This window comes from Sminthopsis crassicaudata, chromosome 2 (genome assembly GCF_048593235.1).
Source record: "Sminthopsis crassicaudata isolate SCR6 chromosome 2, ASM4859323v1, whole genome shotgun sequence".
In the NCBI taxonomy this organism is placed as follows: domain Eukaryota; kingdom Metazoa; phylum Chordata; class Mammalia; order Dasyuromorphia; family Dasyuridae; genus Sminthopsis; species Sminthopsis crassicaudata.
In genome coordinates, this window is record NC_133618.1 from 272,582,783 (window position 1) to 272,600,728 (window position 17,946).

Below are 17,946 nucleotides of genomic sequence, written 5' to 3' on the forward strand. Positions count from 1 at the left end.
AAAATCTAAAAGAATTCACTTCTTTGTAATTTAATTCCTTTGAATGGGCTTCTAAAATAAAAGATAGTGTCAGAATAGGAGACTTAGTCTAAAAACTAGTGAGAAAGGAGAGGAATTATTCTAGATTAACAATGTTGATAGAGATAACAATGCTTTTATGGTAACTAGATAGTTAACCAGGTATTTATATAGAAATAGGGTTTTACAAGCTTTCAAGCTGAGGAAATATTGTTTATTTGGTATATTGTGATGCTGTCATCAGAAAATATAGGTAAAAAGTACTAATGAGCCATACTCTTCTTTCTACCAAACAAGATTCCTCTAACCCACTTGGAACCTTTTGCCAGGGTCATTTTTGTACTCAGAACTACTACTATTTCTACTACTACTACCATCACCACCACCACCACCACCACTACTATTATTACTACTACTGCTACATAAATATTTATCATTCACCTACTGTTTGCAAGATATTATGCTAAGTACCATAACAGATACCTAGAACTGTTCAATACTGTCTTTCCTTTCAAGGAATTTATGATCTAGTTACAAATTAAGACATACATACATACATACGTACACTTATAAATGCATTAAATACACATATATAGACACACATATATACAAATACATGTGTGTTGATATATGTCTTAGTATGTATATACATGTATGTACACACAAAAATATATATGTGTGTATTTAATGTCTAGAGCATTTACTATTTATAACACTGGCTTGGAACTTAGCATTACTGCCTTTTCTTGTAAGTTACCTTTTCTTCTTCCTTACTCACCTCCCTCCCGTGCATATATATGGATATATGTATGTGCATGTGTGGTATATAAAATGAATATATAATATAATTAAAATGAGAAAAGAGGTAACTTCTAAGATACAGCAATAATAAATGCCAAATCAGTATTATAAATAGTAAATGCTTTATGTATTTTGAGGGAGAGATCCCTTACACTGGTAGCATCAAGGAAGATTCCCATAAAAGAAGTAGGCTTTGATTTAGGCATTAAAATGTGGATAACATGGGAGGAAGCTGAGGATATTCCATTCATTAGTACTAAATCTTAGACTGTGTTTGTTTATTTCAGTGATGCTGAGGCTTACAGACTTTACAACTTGGATGTCTACGGGTATAAGCTACATGACAAATTGGGTATTTATGGTTCTATACCCTATCTCCTCGCACACAAACTAGACAGAACTATAGGAATTTTCTGGCTGAATGCCTCAGAAATGCTGGTGGAAATCAACATACAACCTACAATAGAAGTAAGTTGTGGATAATGACTTCCTTTCAAGTTTGCTGAGTAATATTCTTTTATAATAATAGCTAGCATTTTGAGGTTTGCAACACACTTTACATGCATTATCTCATTTGAACTTTACAACAACAACCCTTTAAGGTAGATGCTATTATCTCCATTTTACAGATGAAGAAATGAGCCTGAGAGCAGTTAAGTAACAAGAGTCACATAGTAAATAACAGACAAGATTTGTATTCAAGTCTTCTTGACCGGAAGTCCAACTTTCTCTCTTCTATGTCACCTAGTTATTCATTAAAGTAAAAGTATTTCTCTATAGTAGCAGCTATTGTCATTTTAATAGAAACTATTAATGCTACCCCGTCTACATTCAGCTAAGAGGGTTAAAGAGAGATTTAAGGTAGGGAGATGGGAGAAAAGGGAAATAAACTTTTCTTTATGCCATGGAAGCTTTGGCAATGTGGTGAAGCTTATGGGCCCATTCTAGGAAAAATGTTTTTAAATACATAAAAATTGGAAACAAAGAAAAGCAATTATATTGAAATATGCTGATCAACATACTTTTAAAAAATTCACAAACACCAGGTTAAGAAGCCTTGGATTAAAAAGTAATATAAAAATGTTCATGGTATCCACTAAAGGAGCCAACAGTTGCTTGGGTTTGAGTTGGTGGGTCTTTTCCATCCTGATTGATTTGTGTTTTTTTTTTAAATGGTTGAGAAAAGCTTTTCAGAGTTTTATCTGATTCCTTTTCCAGCACACATTGTCCCCGAAAGGCTCAGTTTTGGCAAAACAGAAAGTCAAAGCTCGAGCTGATGTGCGTTGGATGTCAGAGAGTGGAATCATTGATGTGTTTATATTAATGGGACCAACCCCTGCTGCAGTCTTCAAACAGTATTCAATACTCACAGGTACGTGGGTGAATTAGTGATGGCCTCCAATTCATTTACATTCCTGGAGTTATGGGCAATATTCTCTCTTTACTTCCCCCTTCTACTAGCAAATATGACATTTATTAATTACCATTTTTGTTTTAATTGTTTTCAGATATGATTTTTATCAAACATAATATATATAATAATACATAATTTTCATATAAAAGGCAAACATTTGAATATATATATTTGTATGTATATGATATATCTAAAAATCATACATTTGTATATATGCACAATACATTTGTTCATCCTACACAATATATATCATGCATCATTGTACATAACATACATTTGTATATATACATAGTATATTTCTAAAAATATGCACAATTATATAGATATGCACATATTATACCTATATGTTCAAATTTTCAAATGGATTTTTGATCTTATTAATATGGCCATTAACTTCAGTGATACAGTTCACAAACCATCCATATAGCTTTCCTGAAAGTTTGTCACAGGGAGCTTGTTGGTAGCCTTCTTTCTGGAGCATATGGACTGCCCATCAATTATTCCTCCTTTTCAATACAAAACCAATCTATGTACTTTTTAGTCAGATATTTTTTTGTTGACATCAATGACTATAGTTTATCAATTGGATCAAACAGCTGTGGATGGCCAGAGCCAAATAGAGCAGGCTGAAGACAAGTCAGAAATCAAAAGTTTAATTTCAAAGTGGAAGAAGTACCTTGCAAATGAATTCTTCCTTCCTAACAAGGGGAACTCACCTATTTATGGCAGGGATGAGGTTTTTAAGCATGAAAACCACAAAGCCTGAACCACAGGCATTCTTGGGAATTGAATGGACAGTCTCCAAGTCATTAGGGTCATTGAACCTATGATTGTTCAGCAGGGTACAAAGTTGTGGTTAGCATGACCAGAACTTTTCACTTCTGAAAACCAATGGGACATGTGATTTTGTTCACTTGGTGATTTTAAGCACATGGGATTGTTGCTGTGCTAAGCTCAGGGTGTAGCTTGCTTGCTGAGCCTTATTTCTGGGAAGCAGGGTGTTTCCTAATAGTATCTTGACAATTTTATCATTACTTGACAACTTCATCATTGTTCTTTATTGTGTGCACATTGTGCATTTTGCACATTGTGTGTACTGATACCAATCTCTTATATATATATATATATATATATATATATATATATATATATATATATATATATATATATATATATATATATATATATATATATATATACATGTATAGTTTGATATAAACATGCATAAATAGATATGCACAAACATACACAAAATATGTATGAATTTGAATAGCTTTATCAATTAGAATCACTAGGAAATTTAAGAGATGTGTTTACATATATTAAAAATATTTTATATTCAAGACTCCTTCAAAAATTGCTTACAATGACTGAATCATACAAATTAATATGGCATCTGAAAGAAACTAGTTCTTACATAAATGAAATCAGATTGTAAAGAAGTAAAAAGCTGAAAAGTATTTACAGGAGGAAAATATGACTGACACCAAAATATGACACATGGTGACTGACACCATGATTTATATTATTTCTCTAAATTGGTAGATACAGGGAATGCCAATGAAGGTTCTAACTGATTGACCCTTCTCTTTCTCTGGTAGATAAATCCAATGAATACAGTTGTGCATTAATCTCAAAGCACTTCATGCAAACATGAATGGTAAATGTTTTTTTGAGATTGCTGACTATATTTCTTGAATTGATTGTTCCTATCTTCTTTTATTATAGGCACCCAAGCACTGCCTCCGCTCTTCTCCTTAGGATACCATCAGTGCCGTTGGAATTACAATGATGAACAAGATGTCAAAGATGTTGATGCTGGGTTTGATGACCATGACATTCCTTATGATGTCATATGGCTGGATATAGAACATACTGAGGGCAAACGGTACTTCACATGGGACAAAAAGAAATTTCCAAATCCTAAGAGGATGCAAGAGCTTCTCAAGAGCAAAAAGCGCAAGGTAAATGAAACCATTTTTTTCACATCTTTTCTTTCCATAGCACACTTACAGAGTTTTAAATTTATACATATCATGGAGGGGGGGGAACACACAACAAGACAAAAATTGTCAAAGAAGGAAGGAATTATAGATCTCTGTTAAAAAAAAAATATTGAAACTATGATAACAAAGAAAAAGAAAGACAAAGGAGAGGAAAAAAATTGAATGGTAAAGAGAAAATCATCTTCTGCCCAACAAAGAACTGAGATTGTCAGGGATTCTAACTCCTCTGTTTTTAGGACTTCATCACTGATGGAGGTCAGCTCTCTCTCCTAGCCTGAGAAAGCTAAAAAAATGGAATTAGGGGACTGATAGTTATCAGATATTGTTGTCATACTAATTGAGATAAAGGGGAAAGAGGAAATAAGAGAAGAGATGGGGAGAAATAAACTGGCAGAAGGAGAGAGATGAATAATAGCATATCACATTTTACAGTTTATAGAATGCTGCTTCAAATCAGACTTGTGCCAGATTCTATTGTTTGTTCCATTATGTTGTTGGGTCAGTCATATCCAACTCTTTGTGACCCCATTTAGGGGTTTTCTTGGTAAAGATACTGGAGCATTTTGTCATTTACTTCCCCAGCTCATTTTCCAGTTGAGAAAACTGCAATTAGTGTCTGTTCAGATTTGAACTCAGGTCCTCCCGACTCCAGGCCTAGAATTCTATATACTGTACTATCTGGCAACCCCTCTTATGCCATTATACAAATAGGGAAACTAAGGCTCAGAGAGTTGGAATGTCAAATCCAAGTTTACAAAGTGAGTAGAAAAATTAAGTCTCTAAGCCTAGTCCTCTGATGTCCAGTTTAGGGTTCACCTCCACTCAACTTGAATTAATTGTCTTTTCATTTTTAGCCTATTGTTTTAACTTCTGCTATCAAGCTTTTCAGAGTGATCTCTGTTTGTTCTTTACACTGTGCTTAGTATCCCCTAAACACTCAAAGTATTGTTTAGTCATTCAGTCGTGTCCAACTCTTTGTGACCCGATGGGGATTCTGTCCAATGGGTTTGCTTAACAGTCTTCTAGAGTGGTTTGCCATTTTTTTCTCCAGTGGAGAGATTTGTCATGGTAATAAAAACTAATTAATAATTGTTTAAATGTATATTAATATTCAAAGACTTAAAAAAGATCAGATTTGAAAAGGCCTCAAATAGAACTGACTACATACATTTTGTCTCTGGAAATTTGAAAATACAAGACAAGACCTGTCTTGGTTGCATTGAAGTCAAATGGGTAGAGTTTTAGAGTAAAACAACAGGGGTGCATGATGTCATGGTGCTAGGTTTGCAGAGTGGGATGGAAAGAATGCTGAACTGGGAGGCAAGAGCTTGGATGGGTATATAGCCAGACCCTGATTCTTACTATCTCTCAGCTTTTTAGCAAATGATTTTGTTTTTCTAAGTTTCTGTCTCTTTATTCATAAAACATAGGTGAAGATATTTGTACTGACTGTCCCATAGGAAGCATTAAGTAAATGTCAGTTCTTAAGGCAGGAGGACCTGAGTTCAAATCCAGCCTCAGACACTTAACACTTCCTGGCTATGTGACCCTGGGCAAGTCATTTAACCCCAACTGCCTCAGGAAAAAAAAAGTCAGTTCTTATCACCCCATCCTTCAACTCATGGCCCTCTCATTGATTAGGAAGAGAAAGACAGCTAGAAATAACTGGCTTTCATAACCCAGATGAAGAAAGGATAGATAGTCTGATTACAATGAAGGGTCAGATATAGTTTCTGAAAAACTTCCACTGGGTAAAAACTGGGAAGATAGAGAGATCATTTCCAGAAGATTATAAAAAGCACAGAGATCCTTAGGAAGATTGAATGTATATAAGTAAGCTTCATCACCAGTTTTACTATAGGTGTGTAGTTGACTGCGTTAATCTATTCAGCCAGCACCAAATAAAATGATAGTTTCTTATATATACAAAGCGAAACAGAAAATAAGAGTTGTCCATGAAACTGCAAATCTATTATATAAGTGATTGCTTTTCCTTTTAAGTATATCATAAGTCAGCATGTAACTTTCAAAGTTATCCTGCTTCTCTGTGTTTCCTTCTGACCTTTCTGTGCATGGAAAAAAAATTTTCAAAAATCCTCTTTTTCTTCTTTTTCAGTACCCTTGTCACTAGTCCTCCCAGGAGGTGAGGTGGGAAATTAAAAAACAACATCACAAAACTCTTATAATAAATATAATAATAAATTATTATGTTTATTATATATAATTATTATATTATAATTAAAATTATAATAAACTCATTAAGCAAAGCATTTTCCCATATTATCCATATCTGAAAATGTATATCTTACTCTATATACTTTTAGTCTACTTCAACCTCTCTTGTCAATAGATAGGTAATACGGTTCATCATTGGTCTTCCGGAATCTTAATTATTTGTTATATTGATCAGAGTTGTTAAGAACAGAATACTCAAAACCAGAGAAATATATTAAAAAGTTAAGTATTCCTCCTCAATCTTTAACTTCCTTGTTACTCTGGTAATAATATGATCTTTTTCAGATCAAAACCTATGGTCTTTTGTTTATATTTGCTCATACACACACACACACACACACACACACACACACACACACACACACACGGCAGCTAGGTGGCATAGTGAATAGAGCACCAAAGCTGGAGTCAGGAATATCTGAATTCAAATCCAACCTCAGACACTTATTAGCTCTGTGACCAGATAAGTCACTCTACCTAGTTTGCCTCAATTTCTTCATCTGTAAAATGAAAAAAGAAATAACATATCATTCCAGTATCTCTGCCAAGAAAAGCCCAAATGGGGTCACAAAGAGTTGGACATGACAAATTACATACATATATCCATCATTGAAGGTCACCATAACCATAGGTAGTACAGACTATTCACACTTACATGATTAATAGATGACAAAAGTGAAAAAGTGACTTGCACAAAGTACAGTGATCAGAACTGAAGCCCAGTCTTCTCAGTCCAAGTCCAACACTCATTCTATTATATGCCACAGTTTTGGTTTTGGTTTTGGTTTTTTGCATTTGTATTTTCAGTGCTTACTTCAACAGTTCATACCTTTGAAGTAAATTTTAATTTAATTTAATTGACTAAAAAAAAAAGATTGATATTTTATGAGTTTTTCTACATAGTGCATGTAAGTACAACTTAACATTTATTCTCATAAAGAAAGAGTAAGCATGTTCTAATGGCTAGAGTTCAAATCTTTAGAAAAGTGAAGGGAAAAAAAAGAAGTAGGATATCTTCAACATAAAGAAGATCCAACTCACTTCCAGTTGATCAATGATGGACAGAAACAACTACACCCAGAGAAGAAACACTGGGAAGTGAATGTAAACTGTTAGCACTACTGTCTTTCTATCCAGGTTACTTATACCTTTGGAATCCAATTCTTAACGTGCAACAAGAAAATGGTATTTACACACATATATTGTATCTAGGTTATACTGTAACACATATAAAATGTATGGGATTGCCTGTCATCTAGGGGAGGGAATAGAGAGAGGGAGGGGATAATTTGGAAAAATGAATACAAGGGATAATGTTATTTTAAAAAATTACTCATGCATATATACTGTCAAAAAATTTTTATAAGTCATATTGCAGTTAATCAGTTGCTTACATATAGACTATGAAATATTCTTAATTTTATGGAAATAATACAAAAATTGACTTGTAGCAGATCATGGTATATATTCATTTAAATTCAATAGATAAGTGTTTGCTAAATTAAATTTATTGAATTTTAGCTTTATAAAAATTTCTTAATTTTGTTTGTATGCATTTTATTTCCCCAAAAGTTCACAGAAGATAGGGATTGCCCTTTTTGCGCCCCTCCACCACCAGTCCTAGCATTTAATATATTAAGTTCTGTGTAAATAATTAGTTACCACATGATTCATGAGAGAGCTGTGCCACATTATTATACTAGAGGATTCAAGAGTAGTCTCTTTGAACAAGGTTTCTTAACTTGTAACAGTTTTAACCACTTTATTTTGTTTTTTTGTTTTAGGTTTTGTTTTGGTTTGTTTGTTTGTTTTTGATAATAGATAGATTTAGAGATCTGTGAATGGATTTGCTAATCAGTGAATTTGGATGGATAAACCTTTAGGAAAAACTTAACTGAAGCTCTTCTTTTACTTTAATTACAAATGCAGGCAACAGATATTCTCAGAATGAGTCCATATATTTCACCAAAGTAGCAGAGAACAATATTTAAAAAGAGGAAACACTGAGCAAAGACCACTGAGTATCAAAAACTCAGGACTAGACTATTGGTCTGTTTCTTTTGCAGCTTCAATTCCATAAGCATGTGAAAGACAGAATTCAGGAACCATCTCCCACTAAGCTGTGGCCAGCTTCTGGTTTTAAAACCTTCTACGCCAATAGTATAACACATTTACATAAGTTTTTATAAGATGACATAAGCCAATAAGCCCAGAAACCTGAAGTACTGGTAAACTACTCAGTTCCCATTTATAAGCATGATGTGTCTAACATTGACCAGATATCCAAATCTTTTTGTTTCTATAGGTTGTGGTCATTTCTGATCCCCATATTAAAGTTGATCCCATGTACTCATTGTACTCTCAAGCAAAAGAGAAGGGCTACTTTGTGAAAAATAACAGAGGTGGAGACTTTGAGGGTATATGTTGGCCTGGTAAGTTAATATTTTATTTTTCTATTATTCTAATTTTTTATCCTATATTACTAAACATTTTAACAGAACAATAATGATATAAATCCTAAAGATTATGGGATCACAGGGTTGGAAGGGCCATCAAGTCTGACCTCTGATTTTAAAAGATAAATGGGCTCAAAAAGGTAAAGAGATTTCCTAAAATAATGCTAATTAAAATCATGTAGAAACAGGATATATCATCTAGGTGGTATAGTGGAAATAGAGCTCTGGTTCTGGAGTCAGGAGAACCTGAGTTCAAATCTGACCTCAGATTTTTCCTAGATGTGTGACTCTGGACAAGTCACTTAACCCTATTTGTCTCAGTTTCCTCATCTGTAAAATGATGTGGAGTAGGAAATAGCAAACCACTCCACTTTGCAGAGAAAACCCTAAATGAAGTCACCAAGAGTTGGACATGATTCAATAACAATAGGATGAAATACATATGATTTCTATCATCCTGTCTGCCACTAGAGTTTAGTGAAGATACTTTCCATGAATCTGTAGAAGATAAGCTTGGATCATTATACTTTTATTCAACTACAAGATAAGTTATTTTATTAATAATACATAAATATAAAAGAATAAGAGCAGGATAGTGACTTGTCCTGGAATTGTTTCTCTCTGAACTTCATTGAATAAGATAATAATAGCTGGCATTTATTTAATATTTTAAGGTTTGCAAATCACTTTTTACACTTTGGCATATGATCCATCACCAAACCTGTGAAAAAAAAGTACTACAAATGTTGTTATTCCCATTTTACATATGGCAAATACATACTAGATAATGTATTACATAATATACACAAATAAATGTGATAACTGATTTACACAGAGTCATAAAACTATTATCTAAGGCAGGATTCAAGCCTGGGCCTTCCTATCTCTAAGCCAAATATTCTATATATTTCTTCAGTCATATCCATTTCTTGGTGACTATGTTTTTTTGACAAAGATACCAGAGTGGTTTGCCATTTCCTTCTTCAGCTCATTTTACAGATGAAGAAATTGAGGCAAACAGGATTAAGTGACTTGCCTATGATCACATACTGGGAAATGTATGAGGCTGGATTTGAACTCAGGTTGTCCTGACTCCAGAATCAGAGCTCTATTTCTACTGTATTACCTCGCTGTTCCATCCTATTTCTACATGATTTTAATTAGTTTTATTCTGGGAAGTCTCTTTACCCCTCTGAGCCCAATTTATATCTGAGCCACCTACTTGCCCCATACCATACTATCCTAGCTTTCTATACCTAAATGCATTTAGTTATCACTTGCTTAGGACACCTACTATTCAGTGATGTCCTCCTAGAAATACAGTACTCACAGAGCCCAGATATTATCACTGAGATCCAACAGTCATTTCAGAAATATTTACTTCTCAACGAAAATTCTCTTTTTATCATGAATATTATGACATATGGTGTAGGAGACAGCTCTATCAGCAGGCTTTCCCCAAGTACCTCTCAATCTGTGTCCTCCTTGGAATAATGACTTATTCTCAGCATGTCACCTCATGTTCTCTTCCTACAGGGGCTTCTTCTTACCTGGATTTCACAAACCCCAAAGTACGAGAATGGTATTCAAGTCTTTTTGCTTTCTCTGAATATGAGGTAATTTTTTATTCTCTTTTCCTCCTCCCTAATTATTCACATCACATAGTAAATTCTTGATCAATAATATTGCTAGATAATATACTTGTCTTAATTACTACTTTATTCTTATTACATCTTATTTTGTATCATACTAATTTTTGTATATGTTTACAAGACTTAACAAAAAGGAACCTTAGAAATTATCTAATTCAGTGTTTTCATTTTATAGTTAAGGAAACTAAAGCCCAAAGAGATTAAATAATGTCATCATTATCATATAGATAGATAGCATCATATCCCCATCCCACTTTACCTCTGCTCATTAAATTATAAGCTACTTGAAGTCAGAGATTCTGTCCTTTTTTTTAGTCTTATATTGCCTAGGGCTTCTCACAGTGTTAGTTCATAATTGGTGCCTAGTAAATGTTTCCTGAGTTGAATTGAATTATACAGTATACATCATTAAGATTTTATTTCCTCTCTGCCCAGCCATGGGTTTCAGGCTGATCAGGTTCTATGATGCAGGGTGAAGTTTCTTTGGTGAAGGAAGGCAAAATCAGAGTTAATTATCAAAACATGGATTACTGAGCTAAAGGCCCATAAATGAAAAGTGGTGCTCCCCGGGGAAAGATAGTCAAAGCAAGAAGCAAAAACAGAAATTGATATACAGGGATATTTATAGCAGCTCTTTTTGTGGTGGCTAAGAATTTCTGTAGTAAAATTGAAGAAATGCCCATCAATTGGGGAATGACTGGGCAAGTTGTATATGATTGCAATGGAGCACTATTGTGCTATAAGAAATGAAAGGCAAGATGATTTCAGAAAAACATGTAAAGACTTACCTGAATTGATGCAGAATGAAATGAGCAGAAGCAGGAGAACATTGTACATAGTCACAGCAATATTATACAATTAACTTAGTGAATGACTTAGTTATTCTCAGTAATACAATGATCCAAAGCAATCCTAAGGGACCCAAAATGAAAAAATGCTATTTGCTGCCAGAGAAAGAAAAAGAAATAATGAAATCTAAATACAAAGTTGCTGTCTGTCTGTCTGTCTGTCTCTCTCTTTCCCTCTCTCCCTCCCTCCTCCCTCTCTCTTTCTCTGTCTCTTTTACTCATTTATTTTTATTCAAGTCTTCTTCCACAAAATGACCAATTTAGAAATGTGTTTTACATGATTGCACATGTATAATCTATGTCAGATTGTTTACTGTCTCAGAAAGGAGAGAAGGAGATATAGAATTTGGAACTCAAAATTTAGAAAAAGAGTATTAAAAATTGTTTTTACTTGAAATTGGGGAAAAATAATTAAAAAAAAACAGACTAAGATGGCAAGCAAAGAGATGTTGATTAAGGCTCAGACTGCGGGAATTCAGTATGTGGAGAAACATTAATGGTGTGACTTGGCAATGAATTTCCTCAATTTGTTGTTTTCATCTTTATTCAACAATATGCAATATTGGAGCAGCTGGGTGGCACAGTAGATAACACATTGGCTTTGGGATCAGGAGAACTTGGATTCAAATCCAAACTCAGCTAATTGACTAGCTGCATGAACCTGGGCAAGACACTTAACCTGATTGTCTCATCAAAAAAACACAAAATAAAATAAGAATATACAATATCTTATGTCTAATAGCATAAGGCTTTCTCTTTTTAAAATTGGTGTAACTAGATGGCTTTTGTTACACATAACTGCTGTTCCTAGCAATGGTTTTGTCTTAGTGGTAGCAAATAGCTAAGCTTATGGAAGATGACATAATTTAATTTTGTAATATAATTTTCCCAAAAATTATAACCTAGGTTCTTAACCTGGGATCCACCAATTTCAGGGGGTCTGAAAACTTAAATTGGAAAAAAATTACAACTTTATTTTTATTAGCTTCTAATTGAAACTTAGCATTTCCTTTGTGATTTTTTTAAAAACCATTATTCCAAGAAGGGTTGTGTAGACTCCATCAGACATTCAAAGGGTATCTCTGACATAACAAGGGTTAGGAAACTCCTGAAATTGGGTATTTGTCTGAAGATGAGCAGACAAGTGAAAATGTTGTAAGTTTAAATTTTATAAGCACTAAACTTTCTATGTCATTTCTTGTAATCTCCATCACCATCACTTATGTTTTTGTGACTGTGACTCTTATTTTGTAGGGGTCTAGTGACATCCTGTTTGTATGGAATGATATGAATGAACCCTCTGTCTTTAGAGGGCCAGAGCTGACCATGGAGAAGAATGCTATTCATTATGGCAATTGGGAGCACAGAGACCTTCATAACATATATGGCTTTTATCAGGTAGGACATACAAAAGAAAAGAAGTAGAGCAGCTAGATGACCCAGTGAACATGGGAAACCTCACCTAGCCTGGACATGGAAAGGACCTGAGTTCTTTATATTTTATATTTACTAAATATATATATATATATATTTTTAACCAAACATATGCATGGGTAAGTTTTTCAACATTGACCCTTACAAAACCTTCTATTCTAAATTTTTCCCTCCTTCCCCTCACCCCATCCATGTAAGGAGTTCTATATCTCGCCTCAAGACATTTGACTTACTAGCTATGTGATGTGGGCAAATCACTTAACCCCAATTGGCTCGCAAAAAAAATCAACAAAACAAAACATAAGAAATAAGAGCCAGGTAATACTGCTTTTCATTGGAGAACTCTTCACCTTGTAGCTGCCTCAATAATTTGTCTCCCCTCCCACCTTTCCAGTGTTCTTACATCCTAAAACTTTGCATATAGTTTCTGATTCAGTAAGGCTGCCCTCCTTGGTAAGACTCACACAAGATACTCCATCTACTGTCTTGGAGTATTTTCATTGGCAATAGGTCCCTCATTCCTGGACCTCTCTAATTCCTCATTTTTGTCTCTTGGCTTCCCTGGCTAACTCTTCATGTCCCCATTTGGGGTTTTCTTGGCAAAGATTCTGCACTGGTTTGCCATTCCTTCTTCAGTTCATTTTACAGGTGAGGAAACTGAGGTAAACAGGGTGAAGTACCTTGCCCAGAGTCACACAGTATCTGAAACCAGATTTAAACTCAGGAAGATGAGTCTATCCAACACTCTATCTGTGGCACCACCTCAGCTGCCTGATTTATCCTGTATTTGTTTGTATGAGTTCCTTGACAGTGGAAACTGGATTCTTTGGGGAGTTTTAAAATTTTATTTTATTTTGTCTTTCTTTTTATCCTCAGTAGCATAGTATCTAGCATATAGTAGGCATTTAAAATAAATACGTGTTGACTCTAAATTTCCAAAAAGCTGATTCTGTAACTTAGGTGTACAGCCACAAGGTGTCGTGATAATACTATAGTTGGTCCAAGAAGTAAGGCACGTGTCATGGGTCTATTTGAAAAGAGGAATGGAAATTTTTTCCATCTTTTTAAATGATCAAAAATACAAATTCACTAAAAAGCTAAGAATAAGTAATTTTAATTAGCAAAGTAGATAGTGTCATTGGGAAAAATTTAAATGAAATTTGGCGTAGATCCATTTTTGATCACTCTCATTTTGAAAAAAGCATCAGGGTACAATGGAAAGAATATTGGTTTACGAGGTGAGGTTTAGGTGCAAGTAGTTGTGTGACAACTGGCATGTCATACTCAGTTTCTTCACCTGTAAAATGGGAATAATAATGGTTAACACTGTCTACCTCACAGGATTTTTGTGAATAAAATTCCATATAAATATGTTAATAATAGCAATAAAAATTGCTATTTCTTACTGTCCATAAAACATCTTGATTATAAGTTTTTTTATTTTTTAAATATTATTTTTATTATTTATTTATAATATAGATTATTATTTAAAATAATGTTAATAGTTTAATAATAATTTAATAATATTAATTCATAATAATTTAATGATATTTTAATAATTATTTAAAACATTATTTTAAAATATTGATTTTTCAAAATATCTACAAACATAGTTTTCTAACATTCATCCTTGCAAAACCTTGTGTTTCAAATCTTTCTCCCTCCCTCCCAACCTCCCCCCTTCCCTAGACAGCAAGTAATCCAATATAGGTTAAACATGTATAATTCTTCTAAATATATTTTCAAACATCATGCAGCTCGAGAAAAATCTGATCAAAAAGGAAAACAAAATGAGAAAGGAAAAAACAAGCAAGCCAACAACAACAACAACAACAACAAATGGTGAAAATATTATGTTGTAATCCACATTCAGTCTCCATAGTCCTCTCTGTAGATTCAGATGGCTCTCTCCATCACACAAGTCTATTAGAATTGCCCTGAATCACTTCATTGTTGAAAAGAGCCACATCCATCAGAATTGATCATCATATAATCTTCTTGTTTCTGTGTACAATGTTCTCTTGGTTTTACTCATTTTACTTATCATCAGTTCATGTAAGTGTCTCCAAGCCTTTCTGAAATCATCCTGCTAGTCACTTCTTACAGAATAATAATATTCCATAACATTCATAGACCATAATTTATTCAGCTATTCTCCAACTGATGGGCATCCACTATAAAAAAAGCTGCTACAAACATTTTTTCATATATGGGTCATTTTCCCTTTTTTTATTATGATCTCTTTGGAATATAGACCCAGTAGAGACACTGCTGGATCAAGGAGTATACATAGTTTTATAACCCATTGGGCATAGTTACAAATTGCTCTCTAGAATGGTTAGATCACATTTTTCTTGTGCAGCAAGATAACTGTATAAATATGTATACATATATTGGATTTAACATATATTTTAACATATTTAGCATGTATTGGACTACCTGCCATCTATGGGATGGCATTGGGGGAACGAGGGATAATTTGGAACAGAAGGTTTTGCAAGGGTCCATGCATATGTTTTGTAAATAAAAAGCTTTAATAAAATTAAAAAGAAAAGAAAAGAAAATTAAAAAAAAAAGTTGGATCAGTTTACAACTCCACAAAGTATTAGGGCCCTGGTTTTTCCCACATCTTCTCCAACATATATCATTATCTTTTCCTGGCATCTTAACCAATCTGAGAGGTATGAAATAGAACCTCAGAGTTGTCTTGATATGCATTTGCACTAATCAGTAGTGATTTAGAACATTCTTCATATGATTAGAAATGGCTTTAATTTCTTCATCTGAAAATTATCTGGTCATATCCTTTATCATTTGGGGAATGGCTTGTACTCAATTTGAGTCAATTGAGTACAATTTTCTATATGTTTTAGAAATGAGGTCTTTATCAGAACCCTTGGATATAAACATTTTTTCCCAGTTTTTTGTTTCTCTTCTAATCTTGACTGCATTGGTTTTGTTTGAACAAAACCTTTTAAGTTCAATATAATCAAAATTATCCATTTTGCATTTCACAATGTTATTTAGTTCTTCTTTGGCCATAAATTATGTTCTTTTCCACATATCTGAGAGGTGGACTATCCTTCCTTTGTTCTCCCAATTTGCTTATGATATCATCCTTTATGTCTAAATTATGAACCCATTTTGACCTGTAAGTTTCTTTTTTTTAATTTATTGAGTTTTCCCCAGATATATGTAAAATAATTTTTTACATTTGTCTTTAAAACTTTGAGTTCCAGATTTTCTCCCTTCTTCCCCACCCCCACCCCTATTAAGAAGGCATATAAGAAGTGATTGTAAATTTCTTAAAGGAGAGTTTAAGTTCTTTTCATCATATCATGACAACCACTTGATTGTGAATACTTGCTAATAGAGAGAAAGTTGGAGGGGAAAAAAAATCACTTGTTATCCAAGTCTACCTGCACTTACTGCATATCTTCCATATTCAATTTAATTCAATTCAATAAACATTTATTAAGTGCCTACGATGAGCCAGAAACTGCTAAATGTGGGGGCATATTTTCCTTATCTTTGGTTTATTTGCTACTGTTATGCACAGCAATGCTTTTCACCCAAGGAGCAAAAAATAATAATAATAATCAAAGAGCTAAAAAACAAAAATATCATTTATTCTTCTAGAATTAGATGACCTCTTTACTTATAATTATCCTTTGACTTCTCAGCAAATGGCTACAGCTCAGGGACTGATCCAGAGATCTAAAGGGAAGGAGAGACCCTTTGTTTTGACACGTTCTTTCTTTGCTGGATCTCAGAAATATGGTAAGAATGGGCTTCTTTTTCCAGACCCAAAAAGGCAGAATTATTGCCCTGATTTCCTTTTTTCCTATTTATTTACATAACACATAATGATATCTTTTAAATTTAACTTTATTTTTTGCTAGCTTTTTTTTAAAAGCCCTTTAGCAGCATGTACTAAAATGATATTTTTTAAAATACATTTTAGTACTCTAAGATAGATCAATGCCAGTCTAAGATACATGTGGTTACTTGGTTCTGTCTGATGTGTAAAAGTAGCAGCTAGGGAAATGAGTAGGTATTTAATTATTTAGCTTGTTAATTTCAGGATATCTTCCATTGCTGGGATGATCATCTTTTTCAATGGAGCTGTCTCATAGATTTCTGGAACTAGGGGAGTTGTGCTTCTAACAGACTTTGCTTTCTTTGCCCAGTTGTCCTACTGAGCCCTATAGCTTAAAATAGCCCTACCCCCTGCCAGGAGTCAGAATCTTCTAAACGGGGTCTATAGCAGAACACAGTCTGGTAGCAGCAGATATAGATCTGACTGACCTTGCTCATTAACAGAAGAAGGTCTATTTTAAGCCTGCAAAATAGCTGGGGGCTGGGTATCTGAGCCTGAGGAACTGCTCTCCAGAAGCAAAAGCACTCTCAGGACTATGGGGAAACAAGACACCCCCACTGTCTCCCTGAAAACCACTACTCATACCCTAGGTGTAACTAACTTCCAAAGGAAATAAATTATAATGCCTGCCCAGAAATTTCACTTAGAAAGGATCTTAGTGGGGATGAGAAAGGTGACCTAAATGTGGGAGGAGAAATTTTATAAGCATTTCCAAATCTGTTAACAAAGATTACTGAAAAATCTGCTTTACCAAGTTGACTCTGAGAACTTAATTACCATAAGGCTGCTTGTTCTTTAGTACTTTATATAAGAAGGTCATTATATTCAGTATATAGATCCTGAAGGATATTAAAGAAAGGATTTTATTTAATCAATTTTATGACATACGTACATTATTCAGAGAGACTTTGCTGAAGAAATAACTGATTCATTAAAAATAAAAATATAATAATATATATTTTATATATGTAATATATAAAATATATATTAAAATACAAAAATAAAAATATATAAAAATTAAAAATAAAAACAAAAATAAAATAAAAACATATTTGGAACATGTCCAAATGGACATTATGATGTTGAGTTTTTATTCATGGATATTTCAATCATTTTAATAAATATTAAATAATTGAATAAATGATTATATAGTTCTATTTCATATATATATAATTGTAGAGAAATGGTAAAAAAAAAAAAAA

General features: G+C 33.5%; 1 protein-coding gene across 2 annotated transcripts in view; it reads left to right on the forward strand.

The window, feature by feature from the left end:
• The window catches only part of GANC (glucosidase alpha, neutral C), a 58,759-nt gene that overhangs the window by 21,062 nt on the left and 19,751 nt on the right, over positions 1–17,946 (forward strand). For both annotated transcript variants that reach the window (XM_074289368.1, XM_074289369.1), the window contains 7 exons: positions 1,107–1,287; positions 2,038–2,191; positions 3,962–4,197; positions 8,780–8,906; positions 10,467–10,546; positions 12,685–12,828; positions 16,548–16,644. In XM_074289368.1, coding sequence (XP_074145469.1) covers positions 1,107–1,287; positions 2,038–2,191; positions 3,962–4,197; positions 8,780–8,906; positions 10,467–10,546; positions 12,685–12,828; positions 16,548–16,644 — 1,019 coding nt within the window. The remainder of the gene's footprint in view (positions 1–1,106; positions 1,288–2,037; positions 2,192–3,961; positions 4,198–8,779; positions 8,907–10,466; positions 10,547–12,684; positions 12,829–16,547; positions 16,645–17,946) is intronic.